The 23650-nt window shown below is 40.7% G+C and overlaps 1 protein-coding gene across 1 annotated transcript in view; it reads right to left on the bottom strand.

Annotated features, from left to right (window-relative positions):
• The window catches only part of Dp (transcription factor Dp), a 52102-nt gene that overhangs the window by 22093 nt on the left and 6359 nt on the right, over positions 1–23650 (bottom strand). Inside the window, exons 2-6 of the mRNA XM_080267349.1 lie at positions 18549–18679; positions 17495–17576; positions 11118–11278; positions 7139–7350; positions 2583–2751 (exon numbers count right to left, since the gene is read on the bottom strand). Coding sequence (XP_080123475.1) covers positions 2583–2751; positions 7139–7350; positions 11118–11278; positions 17495–17576; positions 18549–18679 — 755 coding nt within the window. The remainder of the gene's footprint in view (positions 1–2582; positions 2752–7138; positions 7351–11117; positions 11279–17494; positions 17577–18548; positions 18680–23650) is intronic.

The raw sequence follows: 23650 nt of genomic DNA, 5'->3' as shown, positions 1-23650 counted from the left end.
GATGAAGTGGAAAGTAGAGTGACATAAGGAAGGAAAGTAGCTGGTGCTATGAAGGACTTGATAAGGAACAGAGACTTGAGTGTTGCAGCTGTGTGAGGCTTACAAGGAGTGTAAGTACCAACTTTATCACATGGATGTGAGACTATGGTGTGGCACGAAAATGAAAAGTCAGGAATAAGAGCAGTGGAGATGGGAACGCTAAGGAATGTATGTGGAATACTGAGAGTGGATAGGATATGGTATAATTTGATTTGTGAAAGATGCAGCGCAAGGAAGTCTCTGGACACCAGAATTGAAAGGAGTGTACTGAGATGGTATGGCCATGTAGAGAGAATGGATGACAATAGAATGGAGAAAAGGGTATATCTGAGCAAATCTGAAGGAGGAAGCAGGTGGGGTTGGCCAAGAAGAAGGTGGAAGGATATGGTGGATGAGTGCGTAAGGAAGAGAGATATGAAAGCTGCTGAGGCTATGGAACTGGCAAGAGACAGAGCTGGCTGGATAAATTTTGTGCAAAGAAGAACATGACCAGGGATTTAGCACCCCTCTTTAACTTGACAGCATTCAGACTGGCTCTATCAGATAAGTATTTGTGAAGTGACAGAACATGGTGAAATTTTTTGGCCCATCAGATGGAGCTAGGACTCCGTGGACTTGAATGATGAGTGAGTGGAAGCGTGGCCCATTGAACTGGGCAAACTTTGGCTGTCTGGATGTTGCTACTCCTCACCCCAACTTTGGGTGGGAAAGGAGGTCCAGATGATGATGATTTTCCCAATACAAGGGTTATGTGTCAACTGAACTCCTGTTCAAAACAGTGACATCATGTAAAAACAAATAAAATAAAATAAAAATAAATAATTTCCACTAAAAATGAGGCAGGCAGCAGTACATAAGTTGCTGTAGACCCAGGTTCATCTAACATGTGAACCTGTAAGGGGAAGAGGGAACCATATAACTCCATCAGCTATATCAATGCCACCACATAAAGGCTCTGGATCAGGAAAAAGTGAATAACAGGATGATGATGGATGGTTATGAAAGGTGTTATATACAGTATATGAGGTGTGGAAGGATACCTGATGAATGCTGTAAAAAGTTTTAACAATCATCATGAAGCATGTATACGAGTAGGTGGATTATCTCTCTATCTATAGCCAAAGGCTGTAATCCCATAAGGGGTGACCATTTGACTTTGAGTTAGCAGTTTCACAGAGAGGGGCACTAACCGTCCGCCAACCCACTTGTTGACATGTAGGGAACACATGTGGGTTGGTCATATGCTTGCCACTCAGAATTATAAACAGTTTCCTGGTTTACAGGAACCATTAGGCTTGTCAATCAATGAAACGCTACCTCAAAGGGAAAGAAGAAGAATAAACAGTGACAGAAAAGATGAGGGAAATACAAAGAGAAGAGGGCTGACACAGAAAAATAATGATAAAGGAAAAGGAAGAAGTAGGCAGCACTACATTGTGAATGGATGATGGTCGCCACCACCTACCACTATATATCCATGAGAGAAAGTTATTTGATGTTCCAACTTGTCCCTAGTTTATGGGGTTATGGATGAGTCAAAGGGGAATGAAGATCATGGTGAACAGTTGTGAAGAGAGTACTGCATTTCGAATCTCATATTTACAGTTTAAATGACGCTGCTACTTGCTAAAAATGAATGTAATCAATGCAGACTGATTCAGTTTGGTGAACATCAGTGAACAACAAGGCCTGAAAATATACGATGATAAAAGTTAAGTCATGAATGTTGAGACAGTTACTTGAGTGTTTTAAGTACAATATCTCACAGAAGAGACAGAAAAGAGCAATATGTGTGAAGGTGTACTTGTGCTCACATTAAATTATGGGTGTGAGACTGACATGGTATAAGGGTGAAAAGTCAAAGGATGAGAGCATGTAGAAATGAGACTACATGTATTACAGAATATATCTGGATTATACAGAATGGATAGGCTTTTTAACATGAGACTTGCAATAGATATGTTGACTGACCAGAGGGAAAAAGAAGTTACCTGGATGATATGATCATGCTGAGAATAAATATGAATGGGATACCATATTGAACAGGGTTAGTGAATTTCAAAGTGGAAACAGGCATGGAAAGCCAAGACATGTATAGGTATGGTAGAGGAATATGGGAAAAAAGTGAAGCATGGATGATGCTTATGAAAAAAAATTAAAAGAACTAACACTGGAAAGACCATACCACAGTATTTTTAATACTATATCTCTAGTGGGGGGAGGGGGGGGGGATCTCAGTAAGGTGGAGTCAAACGCTGCAGACTTGAATGATTGTGTGGCCTACTTTGTTGGGCACTGTTCATAATTTTCCAACTCTCTTTCTCTTTCCTATTTCTAGAGCCTAACTTCAATATTTAGTAGAAAGAATCAGGCTGCTGCTGCTGCTGGCATTGTTGATGATGATGACAATCTACAGTACATTAACCACTCATCTCCTAACCACCAATTTGTTTTAAGTCCAGTGTTTAAATGCTTTGATAATTACCTGTATTACATTTATTCTTGACCTACTTCAAAGAAACAAAGTAAAGATAAGAACTTACATTAGCACCATCAGACGGCGAGGCACAGCGAGTTGGGTCTGTAAACTCGGAGACCAGTTCATCAGCCACTTCATTGTAGGAAGTTGTACCTTTGGCTTTGACTTTTTCACATACCTTCATGGAGAAGTGACGTAGCCCCTTGCCACCCTTCTCACTCTTTCTTCGCTTGCTGTGAGAGGATGACAATAAGTGTTTTTCATCATCACCATCATTCCCTCAAAACTTAGATGAGGGAGAAAAATTAAAAGTCTACCTAATTATATGAGCCATACTATCATCCACTCACCATTCAAGCCCCAGAAATCCTGGATCTACCTCACAGACATAAATATCCACCATGATGCTCTTCACATTACCTATCAGGTATAGTCACTTTCATGAATATCATGTCCCTAGTCATGAACTGTCAGTTTCCTAGCCTCATCAAATTCTGTAAGCTGATTTCTCACACACTCATTTACCGTACCTATCCACCTCTTCCTTGGCTGACCTCACTCTTCCAACCTTAAAACTAATTCAGATACAACTTAACCCACTGTCAGTTCCCTAGCCTCATCAAAACCCATACCTATCTTTCTCAAACTAATTTACCATATCAATCAACCTCTTCCTTGGTCTACTGCATCTCTTCAAACCTTAAAACTGATTCAGATACATCCTTTCTACTACCTTATTTACACTCATTCTCTCCAAATGGTCATATTATCTAAGCACAATCTCAAAAACTCTCATGTCCACAAACTTCCTATTCCACATTTTTCACAAATAATTTTACTCCTTATCCTACCCACTCTCCACATTCTAAACACACATTCTTCAATAACCCCACTCCACGCATCCTGACTGTCCACTTTCATGCCACACTAAAGTCTCACACACATATTAAGGCAGATGCTAAAACTCTTTCATGCAAGTCTATCATTGCAATCACTCTCAGACCTCGGTTTCTTATCAAAGCTTTCATGGCACAAGGCACTCTGTTTCCCTGTGCCACTATTTTCTACCTCTTCTTTATCACTGCACCCAAGTACTTAAACTCCCTCACCAATTCAAGTCTCTCCATTCATCACTGCATACACATTATGAGTCAAGGTCTCTCTCAACAACATCACTTTGTTTTTACCCACAACAACTTTCAAAGACCAACACTATTAAAAATTCACAAACTCTTCCAATACTCTGACAAGCAACACAGAACCATTTGCATACATCAGATCTGAAATACTCTACCCTTCAACATACAGTAATAGAAGGCAAGGTGAATTACAAACATCTCGGCTGAAGAAGTGTTAAGGAATGTATGGATGAAATATTTGCAGTGAGATATAGTGGAAAAAGTTTATGAAAATGGCTATAAAGTATTTTTGGAGGTTACGGATGCACAAGATGCATACAACATGGTAAACAAAGACATTGTGGAAGCATCTGTGTGGATGGAAACACGTAGAATGTCAATCTGTTCATAATTCACCACGCCTTCTGATACTCATGTTCATTACTTTCCTGATTTCCACAAACAGTTCCTACAATACTGCATAAACTTATACCATGTTAATTTTTGCTTTTACTTCAATGACTTTTATTCTAGTGCAGGGGTACAGTCACAGCCTTTTTCCACTAATATAGTTACAATCATCCAAGCAACATATTTCCAACATAAACGCACTAAGAAAATGGTGAAACCTCCATGCTAAGATGACAGCCTATACAATGACCAAGTTGATTAATGTTCTGCATAAGATATCAAAAATATTCTCCTGTTAGGTTATTCACCACATAGAGGAAACAGCAGCTTCTGATAGCTTTATTTGGGACTGTCGTGAATGACCACAGTTTTTCATAAAACAGTAGCTAATACTGAACAAAATGTTGAAGTACTGTACTGAGTAAATTATGCTCTCTTCTAAAGGTTAACATTCTGCTGGCTAGCCTTTCTACTTTAATGATGGGCATGAAATCAAGGAGAAAGGCTAGTCAGCAGAATGTTAACTTTCAGAATATATATATATATATATGAGCCTCTGTGGTAAAGTGGTAAAGTGTGCGTTTTCATACACTGAAGAACAAGGGTTCGCGCCCCGCCAGGGTAATAAACTTTGGGAGCGTTCTTCTGGCCACGTACTGCATTGGCGGACATCAGGGGTGCTGTGGTTGAACCAGTGTCGCATACTATAAAGTATGCTTGCACCCAGTCAGCTTGCGCAGGCCAATTACACTTGGTTCAGACTATACACACATCCAAAGCCAATCCAACACTACAGTACACTTACAAACACTTCTCACCCTACATGCAATCAATACCAGACAGCCTAAGCCACTTGGTAGAGATTCATTGGCTGTATTGTCCCCGCTTCGGTTGGGATAGGCCGGTCCTGCAGTGGACACTCAAATGACTGATGAGATGAGATGATATCCATCCATCCATCCATCATCCAATCCTATATTGCCCCATGAGGAGCGTAGGAGCCCGGGGCTAGGCAATTGGTCCCGACATTTAAGATGAGAGTGATCAGCCTCACTCATCCCTGAGTGGCACTACATGAGCAATCAGCCCTAACCACCCCTTGGATATAAACCTTCACCGGCTCAATCCGATTGGAGCACTACTATATATATATATATATATATATATATATGTATATAACATCATTATCATCATCCGGACTTCCTTTCTCACCCTAGGGCAGAGTGAGGAGTAGCAAATATGTGTGTGTGTGTGTGTGTGTGTGTGTGTGTGTGTGTGTGTGTGTGTGTGTGTGTGTATATATACATATACATATATATATATATATATATATATATATATATATGTAATAATCTGGCCTTTTGTTTCTCAAAAGCGCCAGTTCTTTCTGTAGGAATTCACTAGCGCTCGACACCCATACATTATATTTATAATTACAAGAATTGTGACATTTCTAGTATATAATACAAGCTACATCATATATACATGAAAGTGGCAATAATTAAACCCTATAATCATCCGTCATAGTACCTCTCTCCAGGTCATAGCATTTTGAAAAAAGAAAGGCATTCAGCTGTCTCTTAAAGGATTCAACAGTAAAGAGTTGTCTTATGGACAATGGCAATCTGTTATATAATCTAGGGGCTCTATACGCAAAAGAACGATCAGAGAAAGATGACTGGTGAATGGCTCCTGGCTTATCAAGACGCAAGGAATCATCTTCACTGTGTAACATCACACCCGAGCGTGCCAATGGGAGTTTTAACAATTCAGCAAGATGTTCGGTTCACCAAACTTAAGAACCTTGACTGTAATAAGACACAGTTTAAATTCAATTCTAGCCTTTACTGGTAACCAATGCAACTCAATCAGAAACGGGGTAGTTGAGGTTCTTGGGGGGAGACCAAAGATAAGCCGTGCTGCCCTGTTCAACACAGACTGAACTTTTGTTAGTATACTATTTGGAAGACCAACCCACAGTGAATTACAATAATCAACATGAGACAAGACCACTGCATGGACCAATGTTGAGAGGCACCGTCTATTCAGGAATTTTCTCACAGAGTACAGATTTCTGATATGCAAGTTACACCCTCTTATAACCTGATTAATATGTTCTTTGTAATTTAACTTAAGAATTAAAATAAACACCCAGATTTCAAACACTGACTGGATGAAGCTGTGACTCGCCAATGTTCAAAGCCAGGGCACTGTCAGTGTCATCACCCCTTCTGCTTCCTATGATGATGATGATCTCAGTTTTACCATCATTCAGCTTAAGTTTTCTCCTATATATATATATATATATATATATATATATATATATGTATGATACTCCTCACCCTGCCCTAGGGTGAGAAAGGAGGTCCATATGATTTTATGTACGGTATATATATGATATATATATAGATTATATAATATATAGATAGATAGATAGATAGATAAGGATATAGATATATATATACAGTATATTCCAATGCCATTTAGCTAGAGCACATTATTTATATGAAGTATCCATATTATGTTTTACAATTAAATCAACACTATGTATAACCCTATTATGATCTATCTATCTACCTACTGCCAGATGCCATAATCCCGTAAGGGGTGGCCACTGACTTTGAGTTATTCGCTTTACAGGGAGGGGCACTAACCCTCCACCAACCCACTTGTTGAAACGTTGGGAGTACGTATGGTTTGCGTAAATGGATACCACCCAGCGTTGTAAATGGCTTCTTGGCTTTCAGGAAACCATTGGCTTGTCACTCAATGTACAGCCACTTATAAAGGAAGGAAAAGCAATAAGAAGGGACAGGAAAGATGGGAGAAATAGGAAGAAAGGAGGGCAGGCACAGAAAAAATAAATAAATAAAGGCTAAGGAAGAAGTAGGCAGCACTACATCATGTGAGTGGATCATGGTCGCCAACACCTACCACTAATAATGTCAATAAAAACTTCTGTTAAGGTGGAAGCAGCCATTTAGTCCTTCAAAACAGATGGCAGAGGATCATGATAAATAATTCCTTTCCCTTCTGCTTCAAGTCACTACAATCCCCTAACCTACTCCAACAGTTGATTTATACTACTCACCTCTCAACACCATAATCAAAATCAAAGTCATGTCTCTTGCGTGCACCACTATGATCCAAGATGGGTGTAGTTATCAAGCTTTTGGGTGGAGTGCCCCCAACAACCTGTGTAGTGCTTTGCTGCTGTTGTTGTTGTTGCTGCTGCTGCTGCTGTTGCTGTTGTGCAGGCTGGTGGCTGACTTGAGGTTGTGTTGTTTGGTGGGTCTGAAGTGTCTACAACAAGAGGCACATTACAATAAAGTACAAATGGTTTTACAGTAGACATGCAGTTGCTAGTAAGGAGATATCACCTCCACAATATGCCATTACTGGAATGACAAAAGTCCGGCACACCTCACGTGTACAGATACCGTAGTGAGTGAATTATTCTCAATCTGAAAACGTGTTGACTGCAAGATGAAATAAGTTTTAATATACTAGTATTAAATGTCTGACAGAAGCATGAGTACAGGTATGTGTTCAAGTATGTGTGTAAATATCAATGTGGTGAGTGAACGAATGTAGTCCATTTAATTGGCCAGCCTTTATTTTTCCTTAGATGGAAAAAATAAAAAAAAATAAAAAAAGGTTAGATCCCTCCCCCCTCCCCTCTCTCTCTCATGCAAGCACGTACGCACACACACACACACACACACACACACACACACACACACACACACACAGTTTTGTTGTTTTGAAGAATTGGTACTTCTGAGAAGCAAATGACACACCATTAAAATTATTATTCCCCAGTAAATTAATGAACTATTATACTGTATTCCCACAATGTGATACACTACCATCTATACAAGGTGCAATCAGAAAGTTCTAAGACTGTTCCTGCTGCAAACGAACGGAACATGGCACAGTCAAGCAAGTGCGGCAGAGTCAAGCAATAACCTTGAATTAGCATGCCACGAGGCGTCGCGCTGTCAACACTGAGAACTGTGTTAAACACGTTTTTGTGATGACGTGCATGTGCTCATTTGCAATCTCACCATGGACCTCAAACCTGAGCAACAGGAAACATCAAATTCTGTGCCAAACCCAGGAAACTGGCAATGGAGACCTTTGAAATGCTTCAGTAGGCCTATGACAATGAAGCAATGGGCCGGACAAGATGTTTGAGTGGCACTTGTGCTTCAAAAGAGGCAGAACATCACTGGAGGAGGATGAGAGGTCAGGACAACCCTCCACAAGCAGAATCCCCCCAAATGTCAAAAAAATTCAACAAACTGTGCACCACGATTGCTGGATTACCATCAAGAAAGTGGCTGGCATCTTATCATTTGGAACAGCTCAGGCAATCCTCACATCCGATTTGAACATGCACCGCGTTACTTCCAAGTTCATACTCAAGCTCCTGATCCCTGGGCAGAAACAGCACTGTGTCGAAGTCTGCCAAGATCTCCGTCAACAACAGGTCAGGATGACCTAACCTTCATGTCGAGGATCATCACTGGTGACAAGGATTGGGTCTACAGCTACGATCCAGAGACCAAATAGCAGTCTTCACAATGGAAGAGCCTGCACTTCCCAAGACGGAAGAAGGCATGGTAGGTCAGGAGCATGACCAAGACTACGCTCGTCGTTTGTACAATATTTGCAGGGTTGTGTACCGTGCATTCGTCCCCCAGGGTCAGACTGTCAATGCCAAGTTCTACAGTAATGTTCTGAAGCATCCGAGGGAGGACATTCAGCGCAAACGCCCTCAACTAGCACGAAGAGCGACTGGATGCTCCCTCATGATAATGCGCCCACTCACAGTGCATTCAAAACGTGAGTTTTTCGGCTGCACCAACATGAGCGTCATTCCCCACCTCCCATACTCGCCGGATTTCATCCCCCGCAACTTCTTCCTCTTCTCCAAGATGAAGTTCAAGCTGAAGGGTCACCATTTTGACACTGTAGAGGAGATCCTGAGTGAGTCACAGATGGTGCTTGACACACTTGTAGAACAGGACTTCCAGGGAGCATTTCATGCGTGAAAAAAGCACTGGGAGTGGTGTGTCGTTGCACAAGGTGACTACTTCGAAGGAGATGGTGGCCAAAATTAAATCAGGTATGGATTTTTACATTTCATAGGCCTAGCCTTGGAACTTTTTGATCACACCTTGTATAGCTGATCTGCCAGTTCCCTCAATTTACAAAACCAATACTGTATATCAGTTTATATTAGGTTCACTGCTTGATCAAACCTGTTCAGTGGGAAAACTAATACACCGAATTAACCCTTTCCCATGCTGGCAAATCTACAGATGAGGACACGTAAATAAAAGTACAAATGGGGAAAGGGTGTCTGTACGACGAGTAATGCATGGGAAACTAAGTGTTGTACTAGCAAAGTTTGTGTATCAATAATCTGGATAACTCACTAGAACTGGAAGGGCGTAAGCATATGTACGCACATGAAAAAGCATACAACCAGCACCCGCTTTAAGATGTTTGCCAAGGTGCAAGCTTGAACCCTTGATATGGGACCAAACACCAAGCCACTGCAGCTCCAACAGCACCAAGTGTTATGGTATAAGATCTAAGATTTTTTCTGCAGCTCCAACAGCACCAAGTGTTATGGTATAATATCTAAGATTTTTTAACACATTCCTTAATGCATAATGTCAGACCATCTTCTTTGGCTTAAAAAGGGTGACAAATGTCAAAATTCTTTGGCTTAAGAGACTCCTCTAGGAGTAAATGGGATTTTTAAGGCCATATCCAAACTCTCCACTAGACTACCAAAAACTGAATAAAATCATCTGGGGATAAAATAAGTTAGTTAAGATATGGTGGAGGGGTTACAAGACCATAAAGATGATAGGCATTATTGAAATTTATAACTATGAAAAGATTAACAGACAGGCAAGAAAGAACACTCCAAGTAGGAGGACCAGGAGAATTCAAAGGTTTCTAAAGGAGAGCAGTTAGCTGCAAGAAAAAGAAAGATCTGAAACAATATGCTTGTATCAATTAACACCTGTGAATGTGAAACCTGGAAACTCAACCTAGGGGAAATGTAAACCCCTTCAATCCACTGATGCATTTTTCAGCTTAATCAGACCACCACCACAAAAATTTTCTTTCAGCTCGAGAGACTGGAGTAAAAACAAGCCTTAATCAACCCCATCACTCCAGCTGAACAAAATTAATGAAAATATGGTAATCACCTAGTAAAAAAAAAAAAAAAAAAAAAAAAAAAAAAACTTGGTGGTGAAAGAGTTAAAGATATGAACATATGAAATAAGATTCCTATTAGTACCATACACAGTTGAAAGAGTAAAAATTATTGTTCTTTAAATATCAAAGATGCTAAAATGGAAGAGAGCAAACGTGTATTGTTAGGTGTGGTGGAACAGATGAACAAAAATATGCTATGGTGGCATAGTGAGCAGAACACTAAAAATATAAGAAAAATTAAATAAATAAATAAAAGCTTGAACATGAGGGAAACTGACTGGAAAGATACAAAGTTTCCTCTGTCTGCTGCACACACCCTGCTAAATTTTTAGATATGAAATAAACTCTTGAGCAGATACTTGTACAGCTTCTTGTGGTCATAAAGCCAATTACTCTAGAAACCTGGCCCCCTGGGAAGTGCCAGCTTAGTATACACTGACCTCCTAAGTAATGGTTTAGATATTTTATGTTATGAAACTTGGGTTGGGGCTGCCAAAGAGTTTTTGTACTCTGTCCCTCCTACAGTCCATCTTCCACCTAGATCTGAGATTCTGCAAGGGTAAACTGTATTCATCTGGTTAGTTTGTACAACTGGCTCCTTGTGGGATTGGCAAACTAACAACAGATGCTAATTACTGATCTTACGATATACTACAGAGAGATGCAAGTGCAGCATGCAAAGGTTATCAGTTGGCTGTCGACTACTACATACAGTAGTCTGCAAAACTTACTTTATTTTCAACTATGTCCCTGAAGAAAGGATAAATGAGAGAGAAAGAATATGACTCAGCAACCATGAAGCACTAATCTGATATAAAGTTTCTTACCACAGGATTTGATGACAGTGAACCTGTCTGAGTACGAATCACAACTGGTGAGCTAGTGAGGGAGGAGCGACTGGCCACAACGGTGTGCTGCTGCTGCTCTACATTCCTCAGAGGAGACTTCAACTGTGTTGTGTTCACTGGAACTACCACCTGGTTCCCTCCTAGAACAAAACAGGTGGATTTAAGAATGGTCATTTGATATACAGAAACTCCATGTATATAAAAACCTGTTAACCTAAATTACACTTCCATCCACAGTTCCCAAAAAGAAAGCTTTCTTGAAAGTGGTACTGACTTTGTAGGAGGTACCTACCACTGGCATGATTAAAAATAATACTTGCCCCCACCCCCCACCAATCACAGCCAAGTAAGACAGAACCCAAACAATGCTTGTACAGTATTCCCTTATCATACGAGGTTTTATATTTAGCGACTTGATTACCCACGGTGTTTTGACTTTTTTTTTTCTCTCTGGTGATTGAAATTCATATCTTGCACCACGAAGTTTTTGTGCCTGACCGTTAGGTGTCTCATGCGCACTTTGCCAGGCTCCCACCAACAGCTGACTTTTCACGCACGTGTTACCCCAATGCAGAACTAACCAGTGTAACTGCAAAGTTTGTGTACTTGTATTGTAGTATTATGGCTCCAAAGCATCCCCAACATGCCTCAGCAGAATCTATTAGTGCTGCAAGAGTCTAAACAAGGGTTAATAATTCTAGCTGAATTATCATCATCATCGTCGTCGTCATCGTCATCTGGACCTCCTTTCCCACCCTAAGGCAGGGTGAGGAGTAGCAGCATCCAGAGAGCCCAAGTCTGCCCAATCCAATGGGCCACACTTCCATTTACTCATCATTCAAGCCCCCAGAATCCTGCCTCTATCTGATACACCAAAAACATTCACCACATTCTATAGCTTCACGTAAACATATCCGATAGAGTCAACCTGGACGCTGTCATGATAAAAAGGGGTGCCAAAATCCTGATCATGCACTTCTACTCACAACAATCATCCAGCCAGCTCGATCTCTTGTTAGTCTCCTGGCCACATAGACTTCCATACCTCTCTTCCTCACACACTAATCCACCATATCTCTTCACCTTCTTCATGCCCTAACCTCGCCTCCTCCCTCCTTCAAATTCGCTCAGGTATACCTTTTTCACCACTCTATTGTTATCCACTCTCTCCACATGACCATACCATCTCAGTACTCTCTCTTTAATACTGATGTCCACCAACTTCCTCACTCACATCCTTCACAAATCACAATATTTCATATCCTATCCACTCTCTGTACTCCACACACATTCCTCAGCGGTCCCATCTCCACTGCTATTACTCTTGACTTTTCATTTTCATGCCACACCATTGTCTCATCCATATCTTAAAGTTGGCACTATCACTCCTTCTTGTAAGCCTCATGCAGCTGCAACACTCAAGTCTCTGTTTCTTATCAAGGCCTTCATGGCACCAGCTACTTTCCTTCCCTGTGTCACTCTACTTTCCACTTCTTTTGCACATATTCCTCTCTTTTCTATCACTGTACCTAGATATCATGAACTCTCTCACCAACTTCAGTCTCTCTCCATTCACTGTAACATCACACTGGGAGTCACCTTCTCTCTCAATAACCATCACTTTACTCTTTTCTACGTTTACTCTTAAGGCAAGACGGTCACAGACATCAGCAAAACTCTGCACTAGTCTACCAAGTTCTTGTCAGGTATTTACAAGGAGTACTGCTTCATCAGCATATATCAAATTTGAGATATTCCAACCATCACTCTAGTTGAAGAGGTGGCATAACTCATCATCATCACTATTATCTCACTGTCATCTACTCATCTGAACATCATCATCAAATGCATCACCATATCATCTGACCATCATCATCAGCAAAAGCACAAACAATAAGGAAGGCAAGGAAGAGGAACGAAACAAGAGAAAGGAATGAGACGAGGCAACAGCACCTGAATGGTGAGTACCACAAGTAAACAGTGTACCATTGTACCATGTATTTCTCGTATATCAATTTTCTTTTCATTTGGTGTACTAATATAAATTCAAAGCTAAATTGCAATGCAATTGCTGTTATTACACTATCTTTTCAACTTTTAAGCTGTTGCTATACATTTTACATACAGTAAAATGACAATGGTTGGCTTCCTTACGCTTACCACTATATAGCAATTGGAAATTGTACCCCATGAGGGATATATTCCTAATTCATGAAGTGTATGCATGGCTTTAGCATTTCAAGGTATTTCTGGAAACCTAACCTCTGCAAATAATAAGGGATGACTGTACAACTATAGGCACACCGATACTCTCCTTACCCTTCAACTGGAACCCTCAAACAATCTGGCCTGTCATTTGATCATTCTGGATAAAATGAAATCAGCACTAGGACAGAATAGTAAAGTGGTCATAAATTGTGACCTTGTGGCTGTTGTGACATCATTATGATATGCATACTCCATAAACAGCCTATACTCGGAAAACAGTCATCATACTGGACTTACAAATGCCTCAGTAGATGACAACTGGTGGGTCAATGCTTTGTACACTGCCAATCACAATCTGAGATCCTAAAATAAATCAGCCAAAAGGAAACCAAAACATTCAGAAATGCAACAAATGATCTACGGCAAAGGTTGGGTAACTTTTTAGGGTATTGCCCAAAAATTTCAGTAAAATGAAATTACTTCAAAGTAAAAAAACAAAAACAAAAACAAATTAGCCACATCTGTGTACACATCTGCCAACAGAGCAGCTAAGCAACAAACATCATAATACATGATACCATACATGACTTTGCATCTTGTTCACTAAAACTTACATCATTTTTTTTTTTAATCGGTAATATACTGCACACATTACCCCAAAACGTTTAGATTTACCCCAGTTAGGGTAATTTACCCCTGTTCCCCAACCCCTGATCTAAGGGAAACAAGGAATCTTGGGTGCTGAAAGGTATAGCAAAATTCAACTCATAGCAAAATATAGTAAAGGTGAAAGCTACATGAAATCCAGGTCTCAATCCCAATTTATTACCCTGTTTTATGTACTCCTTTTTGTTTACTGATTTCATTTCATTTTCTTTGTTTCTGTGACATTTCTATCACTTTTTTCCTTATTTATAAGTTTTCTCGTGTTTGTTTTACACGTCCTTTTTTTTTCTGTACTCCAGATTCAGTTTGCCTTTCCTTTACTGTTATTTTCTGTTTTCCTTGTTCATCTCCTCTTCCAGTTTTATTTTTCCTATAACCTTTATCTCAATGTTTTTGCATTTTTCCACAGTCATCTTCCTAAACATTTTGTCATTTCCTTCTATACCTACCGTATTCACAACAACCAATCCCCAATTTATTTGCTTTCCCCTCTCCTTTTCAGACATTTTCCTCAGAAGTCATATTTGGAAAATGGAACCAATCCTTTTTGCCATCTCCAGGATATGTCACTAAAAGGCAAAGAGTAAATAACCAATTTCAGCTGGCTAGAAATAGTCAACAATGCCAAGCTCTTTGAGTGGTATCTTTAAACCACAGATGCCACAGTGACTGCTCCTTTGAGAAATACAAGGGTGGAAAGACTGTTGCTGCAATAAAATACTAAGTGCTCTCATTTTATTGTGTATGTGCTTCCTTTGAGATAGAAATGTTTGCACAGCATCTATGGTTTCCAAACAGATGACACAATACAAATTTATGCAAGCTTTTTCCAGGTTACATTTCAATATATATAAAGGAGCATTGTGGTGTGGATGTGATAGGAAGCGTTATGAGGAACACACTGAGGTGGTTTGGCCATGTGCAGAGGATGGAGGGTGAAAGACTGACGAAGTGAGTGTATGTGAGTGAGGTGGAGGGGGGAAGAGGGAGGGGGAGGCCGAGGACGAGATGGAGGGATGGGGTGGAGAGGTATATGAGGGGGGTGTGAGTTGGAAGCAGGTCAATGAAATGGCAGGGGACAGGGTGACGCGGAGGCGTTTTGTTTGTGGCCACCCCAAACGGGATTGAGGCGTCTGGCAATAGATAGATAGACAGATAGACATTTCAATATATGAGCTAAGAGGGAGTCATTAGATGTGCAAGTTAATATTTGTGTTAACATAAGACGACAGCTGTATTGTTTTGAGCACTGGTGTTGCTGGAACAGACAGTCACAACCTCTGTAGGCAAGATATAAAAATCACAGGGAGATGCAATATCATACACACTTTTAAGTACCCAGGTCTAAGATATAAATGTAAACCTCCTTTACAAATGTGAAACTACATTTAGATATCAATCACAGACAGTCAGTGCTGCTGGCTATGGTACCAGACCTGTACCACTCATTATGATAGCAACCTTCCAATGTACATTTCACATTCATATACCCACAAACCCAACACAGATAATTTAGCTATTTCTCCCAAGCAGCAAGAATTCTCCTTCTTCTACAACTGCCATATATCATTTTCAAGCACTCCACTTGTAATGCTATCATCCTGAAAAATCCATCCACAATGCCACACCACTTCAGTGCACTCCATACCATACAAAAAACTATTTTCATCACACCAATACTTCTCATATATCCTACTGCAGGTACTGCCTGCTTACCCTTTAATTCAAAATCCAAGTTCTCCTCACAAAAAATAACACCTCATCTCTCTGGCATTCCCCTTTCACTCAGTCTACTTCTCTGTCGTCATCGTCGTCATCATCATCATCTCTGTTGCACTGTCCCCTCCCGGGAACCCCCTGACAGGACAGCCATAACAGAAATGCCTCCAAGCTACTTTTCACATAGCTCTCTGGAACAATCCTCTTCTTTCTCTCTCACCATAATATTGCTCCATACCAAAGTCTCCCACCCACACATTAATGTGGACAATAACACTAATTCTATCAATCTGCAGCCTCCACACTAAGACCTCTATTTAGTGTCAATGTTATCATAGCACCATCCATCTACCTTCCCTATGCTGCTCTCCTCTCCAGTTCCTTTGCCCAGTTACTTCTTTTTTATGACTGCACCAAGGTACTTAAACCTACCTCCTCACCAATTCAAATTTCTCTCCATTCACAGGTTTCTATGGAGAGGGTGTCTAGACATGAGTTTTAGCTGAAAATTTCAGGATACAGAAGCTGAGATGGCACGATAACCTTCTTTATGGTGCTACAGACAAAATTTAGTAAACATAAAAGTAAGTAAATTAAGGAAACTGTCATACAGCATGGTGGTAGGCATCTAGGTCAGAGTGCACATGTTAGCACATCACAGTTCAAATCCACCTCGTATGTACAGGCTGTTCTATTGCATAAACACTGCCAGAGAAACAAGTTAGTCACCCATGGCTTAAATGATCTGGACTACAGTGGTCTTGCCTTGGGGCCTCCTATGCTGTTGTGTACTCTGAAAGAGGTAACAGGCATTGGCTGTTAGTTTTATGGTTCTACCCCACTGAACAACAATTAACCCTTTGAGATTCTTATTACTATTTTGATCATCATTTCAAATCCAACCTGAAAGATTCCAATGATGCTTTTCATTGTAATTTTACAAAACTTTTGTAAAATATTCACCATAAATTGCGTTTACTCATCATGGCAAAGAGGCTCGAGCATGATGTCACAGAATGGTTGCTCTATGCGGCGGTACTGCACAGCTGGTCTGACTCATGGCTTTGTTTCTTTATTACTTTATTCTTGGTGAATATTCTACACCAAGGTATAAAATTTTTGGTTTTTGCCTAAATTCAACTCGTCAGTTTGACTTTTTATTTTTCTTGTTTTCCTTTTATGAACATACTGCGATAAAGTACAACTATTCGGCTTCGAAATAACACCATAACCAGCATCCTATCATAAAAAATGTATTTACACTGACCGATCAAAGAAAAACATAGCGAAGCGAATAAGCGGCCAAGACTAAAATAAAATTGTGCATCTCTTTCCTTTCGCTTTACTGCACAATGAAATGCAAGTAATACCATAATCTATATTTCATTGTAAATGTAATTTATTGTATTTTTGCATGGTTTAAACCAAATTAACATATCTTTACTCGTTATTTTTAGCCGAATATTTTTCTACAGCAAGGTACAAAATTTTTGCTTTTCGCCTAACTTCAACTCGTCATTTTGACATTTTATTTTCATTGTTCTCCTTTTTTTAACATACTATGAAAAAGTACAACTATTCAGCTTTTAACTGACACCAAAACCAACATTCTATCATGAAAAGTGTATTAACACAAAGCGATCAAAGTAAAATATCAGGCCGTGATGTGGGTCTGCGTGAGTGGCTGACTCTAGCACAGACATAATCTGCCCTGCCCCAAAACCTGATAGGGTTAAGATCACTATTCACTACAATACACTTACTCTGGGTACTAATTTGTCCCTGTTTGGTGGGTATTGCTATGATTTGGCCACCAGGTAACTTGGTCTGTAGTAGAGTTTGATTCTGAAAATGGAACAAACAAATTAAAGCTTACAGTATGTAAAGCTCAACTTCAAAATACAATATAAAAGCTTACTCTGGCATGTCTTGACGTAAACTGTCAGATCTGTTTTATATGACAGGTGAAAACTTGTACTGGAACCACCTAGCTGTTAATGCATGATTACTCACTGATAATGTACTAGACATTATCATATTCTGCATATAATTTTGAAAAATCTGTCAGAAAAGTGATGAAGTGTTAGTCAAGGTGAAGAAAGGCAGGAAGGAATAATGAAGAACTTGAACCAAGTCATACCAGTGATATGGCTAAATGGCACTGTGGGAGGAAAAGGAAAATAAAGGCATGAAAAAACAGAGAAGAGAACAGTAGGGAGAGAAAGGTAGGAAACAAAAAGGCCCCTTTTAGTCACTTCATTTGACAAAAAGGGATACTAGGGAAGCATTATTTCCCCTTCCCAACGGGAATAGTCAAGGTGAATAGAACAGATGACATGGTGTATTTACATTTTCTGGATTATCAGCATTTTCTGTAGAATGCAAGGAAAAAAAAAAAATCATGATAGCCTAATTTACTGATCCCAACTTGGTTGAGTATTTCGCTGTAGTTATATCACACAGTAAGAACACCTAACTATAGAAGCAATGCACCCCAAGTGTTCAATGATTAAGTAAACTAGTTACCATAATTCCTCAGACCCATATGGATCTATTAATTTTGTGCCCCAAACTGTGTATGTCCTTTACAGTGATGTTTTACGTAATTTTGTTAACTAAAAATTACAGAGGACAATATTTGCACTATTTCTGGGTAGACCATATCTTAATTTCATCCAAGTCTCAGAATGTTGAAATGCAAGAAGTGTTTTTAATTTTTTTTTTTTTTTATGGATGATGGTCAGGGTTTTTTTTTTTTTCCTTTTTTTTTTTACCTTCATTCTGGATCCAAACCTTCATGATTCAAGGCTAACTTACCTGGTCACTGGCTGTTTTGACCAAAGTAGTCTTGACACTGGTGCCAGACCCCCCAGCACTCACACCTGCCAATTGAATGGGCAAGTGACCACCCTTACTTCCCATCACCTTTATCATCTGTGGTTGGCCACCTGGAAATAGAAAAAAAAAAAGTGAGACATGACAACCTCTAATGAAGCATGAACAAAGATTATTTCAAAACTATGAACAATAAAGGAAGTCAAATAACTTGCAGGCCTAGCATGCAGAGAAAATCATACTTCTACCACAATAATACTGTACAGGTTATCAGGAGAAAAAAAAAAAAAAAATATGCACACTAAACCCAACACTCAGGTTATCATAAAAAAGGGGGGGGGGGGGGGTTGGATTTCATAGTAGACCCAAGATTGCACTATTTTCATCTGTCAATTTAGTTCTGTGCTATACACTGGAGCTCAGACTCCACAGAAGTACCAGACTCAATTGAGTATAATCATCAGCCGTTTGAGTGTCCACTGCAGGACCGGCCTATCCCGACCGAAGCTGGGACGATACAGCCAATGTATCTCTACGAAGTGACTTAGGCTGTAGGCTGTCTGGTAGAGATTGTATGTAGGGTGAGAAGTGCTTGTAAGTGTGACTGTGGTGTTGGAGTGGCTTTGGATGTGCGTGTAGTCTGTGAACCAAGTGTAATCGGCCCGCGCAAGCCAACTGGGTGCAAGCATACTTTATAGTATACAACACTGGTTCAATCACAGCATCCCTTGTGTCCGCCAATGCAGTACGTGGCCAGAAGAACGCTCCCAAAGTTTATTACCTTGGCGGGGCATGAACCCTTGTTTTTCAATGTACAAAAATGCACACTTTACCACTGTACCACAGAGGCTCCTGAGTATATAGATAGATATGTACACACACACACACACACATCCAGTACATTACTTTTTTTCTGTACCATACCAATTTTAAGGCTTTTGTCCACAGTTGGGACAAAAATATCTAATCCAAACAGTTTTTCTCCTTTCTATTTCTCCTCCCCACATACACACATAATCTACTCTTTTGAGTAAAACTCTTTACCATTTCTAAGTCTCTCTCCCACCTCAATACAGTACATTTGCAACACTTGCCGTAAGTCATCTTTACCAACTCTCATATGCCTTGTACAGGTCCAATAAAGCTCCAGCATACTCTTCAGTTTTCTAAAATCAAAAGTTTGATCTCCACCCCCACTCCCACATACCTGGTATAAAACTTTCCTGCTCCTCTTTGGTAAGATGATGTATATGGTGCAGTGCTCTTCCAACCACCATTAAGCCCTGCCTTCCTACACCTTACCTGGTTATGTTCAAATGTCTCATCTCTAAACCCTGAGCGTGTCCTCTTGTCGTCCATGCTCCTTTACAGCAGTCACCTACTAGTCTTCAGCTACTGTATCTCACTCTGATCCAATCATTCAGTGACATCTAACCACCCTGTAACACTGTCATTTTCCTTTTCCAAGGCACTCACTGCAATCTCGTAGAGTCCTGTTGCTTACTGAATGTAATTTTCTGCAAAGCCTTCTCTTCCTCACCTTTTCCTACTCAATCACACTCAGTGACCTCCTCACTTCTAAATCTGCACCAGCCACATATTTCACCATTGCCACTTTAATCATTTAGTTAAAATTCAGGTTTTTCTAAATGAGCATTCAACTCCCGCATATTACCGGTACTTCTTCACTTCAACAGTCTTCTGCTTTCTCTCCATTTGTTCCCTTCACACTTCATCCACCTGTTCTCTTGTTCTCCCCACACAGAATTTACTTCTATCTGGAATAATTTCTTACTTTCCTGGAATTTCTTCAGTATTTTTCCGCTTCTCTTCCATTTGCTCTCCTATTAAACTCCAATACAGTATCATTCCCTTGACTTCCTGTCTAAACTACCATACTCTTCCCACTCATACACTCCACCCTTACAAATAACTGCCGCCCATACATAGGCTACAATGCCCTTTTCTCTTTCAACAGGTCTTTGACCTCTCATTCCACCACTCACTACCAAATTCATGTACGGTACTCTTCCCAGTCTCATACACTCTCTCATTACAAATACTGTCCATACCGGTACGTTACTTTTTTTTTTTTCCACACCGGATCTTTAACATCTCACTCACCATTTATGTACCGGTATTACTTTTCTCCATTACAATCAACCCACTCTTCACACCCTACATTTCCCTAGAACTCAGAACAGATACTCTTGAACTCCTTCCATTCATCTTCTACCATTTCAAATTCAACAACTCACACCTAAACCACTCCTTTCTCATCTTATCCTAATATTTACCATACACAGCTCATTTGAAGGTTTGCTTTCCTTCATTTCTTTCACACCTATATACCGGTACAGTACATCCTTCGTTCTTACCAGACCACCACACACTGTCGTTGTTGTACCTCCAAAAGACATTAAAAATAAACAATCTTAGCCTTTCCTTCATATGCCTATCCACCAACAGAAAGCTCATCAGTGCTATTATCCATCCACTCCATTCATCAATAAATAATCCATGTAGAGTACTTCCCATCACCAGCCCTCTCTTCAAACACAGCTCCTGAGAGAAGTTACCTGTTCTCATTTATTCCTAGTAGCAGTCAGATAGATTATTTTCTGGTTAGGAGGGCCGATAGGAGGTTAGTGAGGGATGTTAAAGTTATAGGAAGTGAGGAGTGTGTGCAGCAGCACAAACTATTGATTTGTGATATGGTGCTTAAAGAACAAATGATGAAAAAGAGGACTTATGTACCTAGGAGGAAAATATGGAAGCTGAAAAACCAAGTAGTAAGGGATGCCTTCTATAGCGAGTTGAGGAGAGTGGTGGCTGAACAGGGAGCTGTAGACAGAGGCGTTAATGAACAGTACAGAGCCCTCAAGAACGATTTCTTGAGAGTTACTGATGTAACATGCGGCTGGACAAGAGGACCACCAAGACATAAAGTAACTTGGTGGTGGGATGAGGGTGTAGAAGCTGCAATTAAGGAGAAAAGAAGGCTTTTCCGGGAATGGAAGAAGGGTGGTAGCAAAGAGGAATATTTGGCTGCCAAGCGTAGGGCTAGGAGAGAGGTATACAGGGCAAAGTCTGAGTCACAGAGACAATTGCTTGATAACCTAAATCATGGGGAAAGGAAAAATATATTTAGGGTGGCAGGTCAGGTGAAGAGGGATAATCGGGATATCATAGGTGAGCAGTGTGTGAAGAATGATGAAGGAAGGGTAGTGGTGAACAGTGAGGATATTAAAGATGCATGGAGAGAGCATTATAACCGGTTGTTGAATGAGGAGTTTGACTGGGACAGGGAAGGTTTGGAGCCAGCAGATCCAGTATCTGGCCCTTGGCCTTTGATTGATACTGCTGCTGTGAGTGAGGCAATAGGCAGGATGAGGGTGGGGAAGGCAGCAGGTGTGTCTGGGTTGACTGCCGAAATGTTGAAGGCCTCAGGCGATATAGGGGTGAGTTTAGTCACTGACCTGATAAATAGGATTATTTATGAGTGTGTTGTCCCAGATGATTGGCTGAAGAGTGTAATTGTAAATGTGTATAAAGGGAAGGGTGATGCCCTGGAAAGAGGGAATTATAGAGGTATAAAGCTTTTAGATCAGATAATGAAGGTAATGGAGAGAGTTTTAGAAGGTATGATTAGAGAAAGAGTGAATATTGATGAGATGCAGTTTGGGTTTATGCCAGGTAGGGGGACCACTGATGCCATATTCATTGTTCGACAGCTTCAGGAAAAATATATTGGTAGGAGAAGGGATCTTTATTTTGTTTTTGTTGATTTGGAAAAGGCCTTTGACAGAGTCCCTAGAGAGGTGGTGAAGTGGGCAATGAGAAAGCTTGGCTTGGAGGAGTGGCTGGTTAGGGTGGTTATGGCCATGTATGTGGGTGCTCACACCCAGGTGAGAGTGAATGAAGATTTGAGTGATGAGTTTTCCGTGAATGTTGGTGTGCATCAGGGGTCAGTCTTGAGTCCCATGTTGTTTATCATGGTACTTGAAGCCCTTTCACGTGACTTTAGAAACGGACTCCCGTGGGAGTTGTTGTATGCTGATGATTTGGTGTTGATTGCAGAGAATGAAAGGGAGGCGGAGGAAAGGTTTAGGAAGTGGAGAGATGGTATGGGGCAAAAGGGTTTAAGGGTAAATGCAGATAAAACAAAAGTGATGATAAATAGGGTTGGTGGCGGTACTGTCAAAGACGAGGGAGAGTGCCCATGTGCAGTTTGCCACAAGGGCGTGGGAAGTAATTCCATCTTGTGCGGTGTGTGTGATAAATGGGTGCATAAGAGATGTAGTGGTATCAGAGGTAGACTGCGAGATAATACTGATTTTATGTGTACGGCGTGCCGGGGTGAGCAGGTGGAGATCGTCAGACGTGAAAGAATTGAACTTGCTGGTGAATCTCTTGAGTGTGTGGAAGAGTTTTGTTATTTAGGAGACATGTTGTGTGCTGGAGGTGGGGCTGGAGGTAGCTCTGTGGCTAGGGTGAGAAGTGGTTGGAAGAAGTTCAGGGAGCTCTTGCCTCTCCTGACATTGAGGGGGCTCTCCCTACGTGCTAAGGGGTCTTTGTATGCAGCGTGTGTTAGGAGTGTAATGCTGTATGGCAGTGAGACCTGGGCAGTGAAGGAGGAAGACATTCGCCGGCTCAGACGTACAGAAATGACAATGATTAGGTGGATGTGCAGTGCGTCCCTGCGTCCAAGGCCTGGAGGGGCTGGGTTTACAATGGAAGAGTTGAGAGGTAGGATGGGACTGGAGTGTATTGGTGTTGTGATGAGGAGAGGTAGATTGAGGTGGTTTGGACATGTGGAGAGGATGGGGGATGATAGTTGGGTGAGGAAGGTGAGAAGTGTTAATATTGGGGGTGGGGTTATGAGGGGTAGACCGAGAAAGACATGGGATGAGGTCATTAAGTGTGACCTTAGGGTTAAGGGACTGAACAGGGAGGCTGCAATGGATCGTGCAGCATGGAGAGCCGCCATTAGGTGACCAAGGCCGACACATGCAAGCATGTTGGAGCCTTTAAAAACGAAAACGAAAACGAAAAACTACTATTTCTAATAAATCATCCCCAAC

The sequence above is a fragment of the Coenobita brevimanus genome, chromosome 23 (assembly GCF_032717465.1).
Source record: "Coenobita brevimanus isolate Jiangsu-jjx chromosome 23, ASM3271746v2, whole genome shotgun sequence".
NCBI classification, from domain to species: Eukaryota; Metazoa; Arthropoda; class Malacostraca; order Decapoda; family Coenobitidae; genus Coenobita; species Coenobita brevimanus.
Note: the sequence above shows the minus strand (reverse complement) of the source record. Positions and strands in the feature narration are given on the sequence as shown.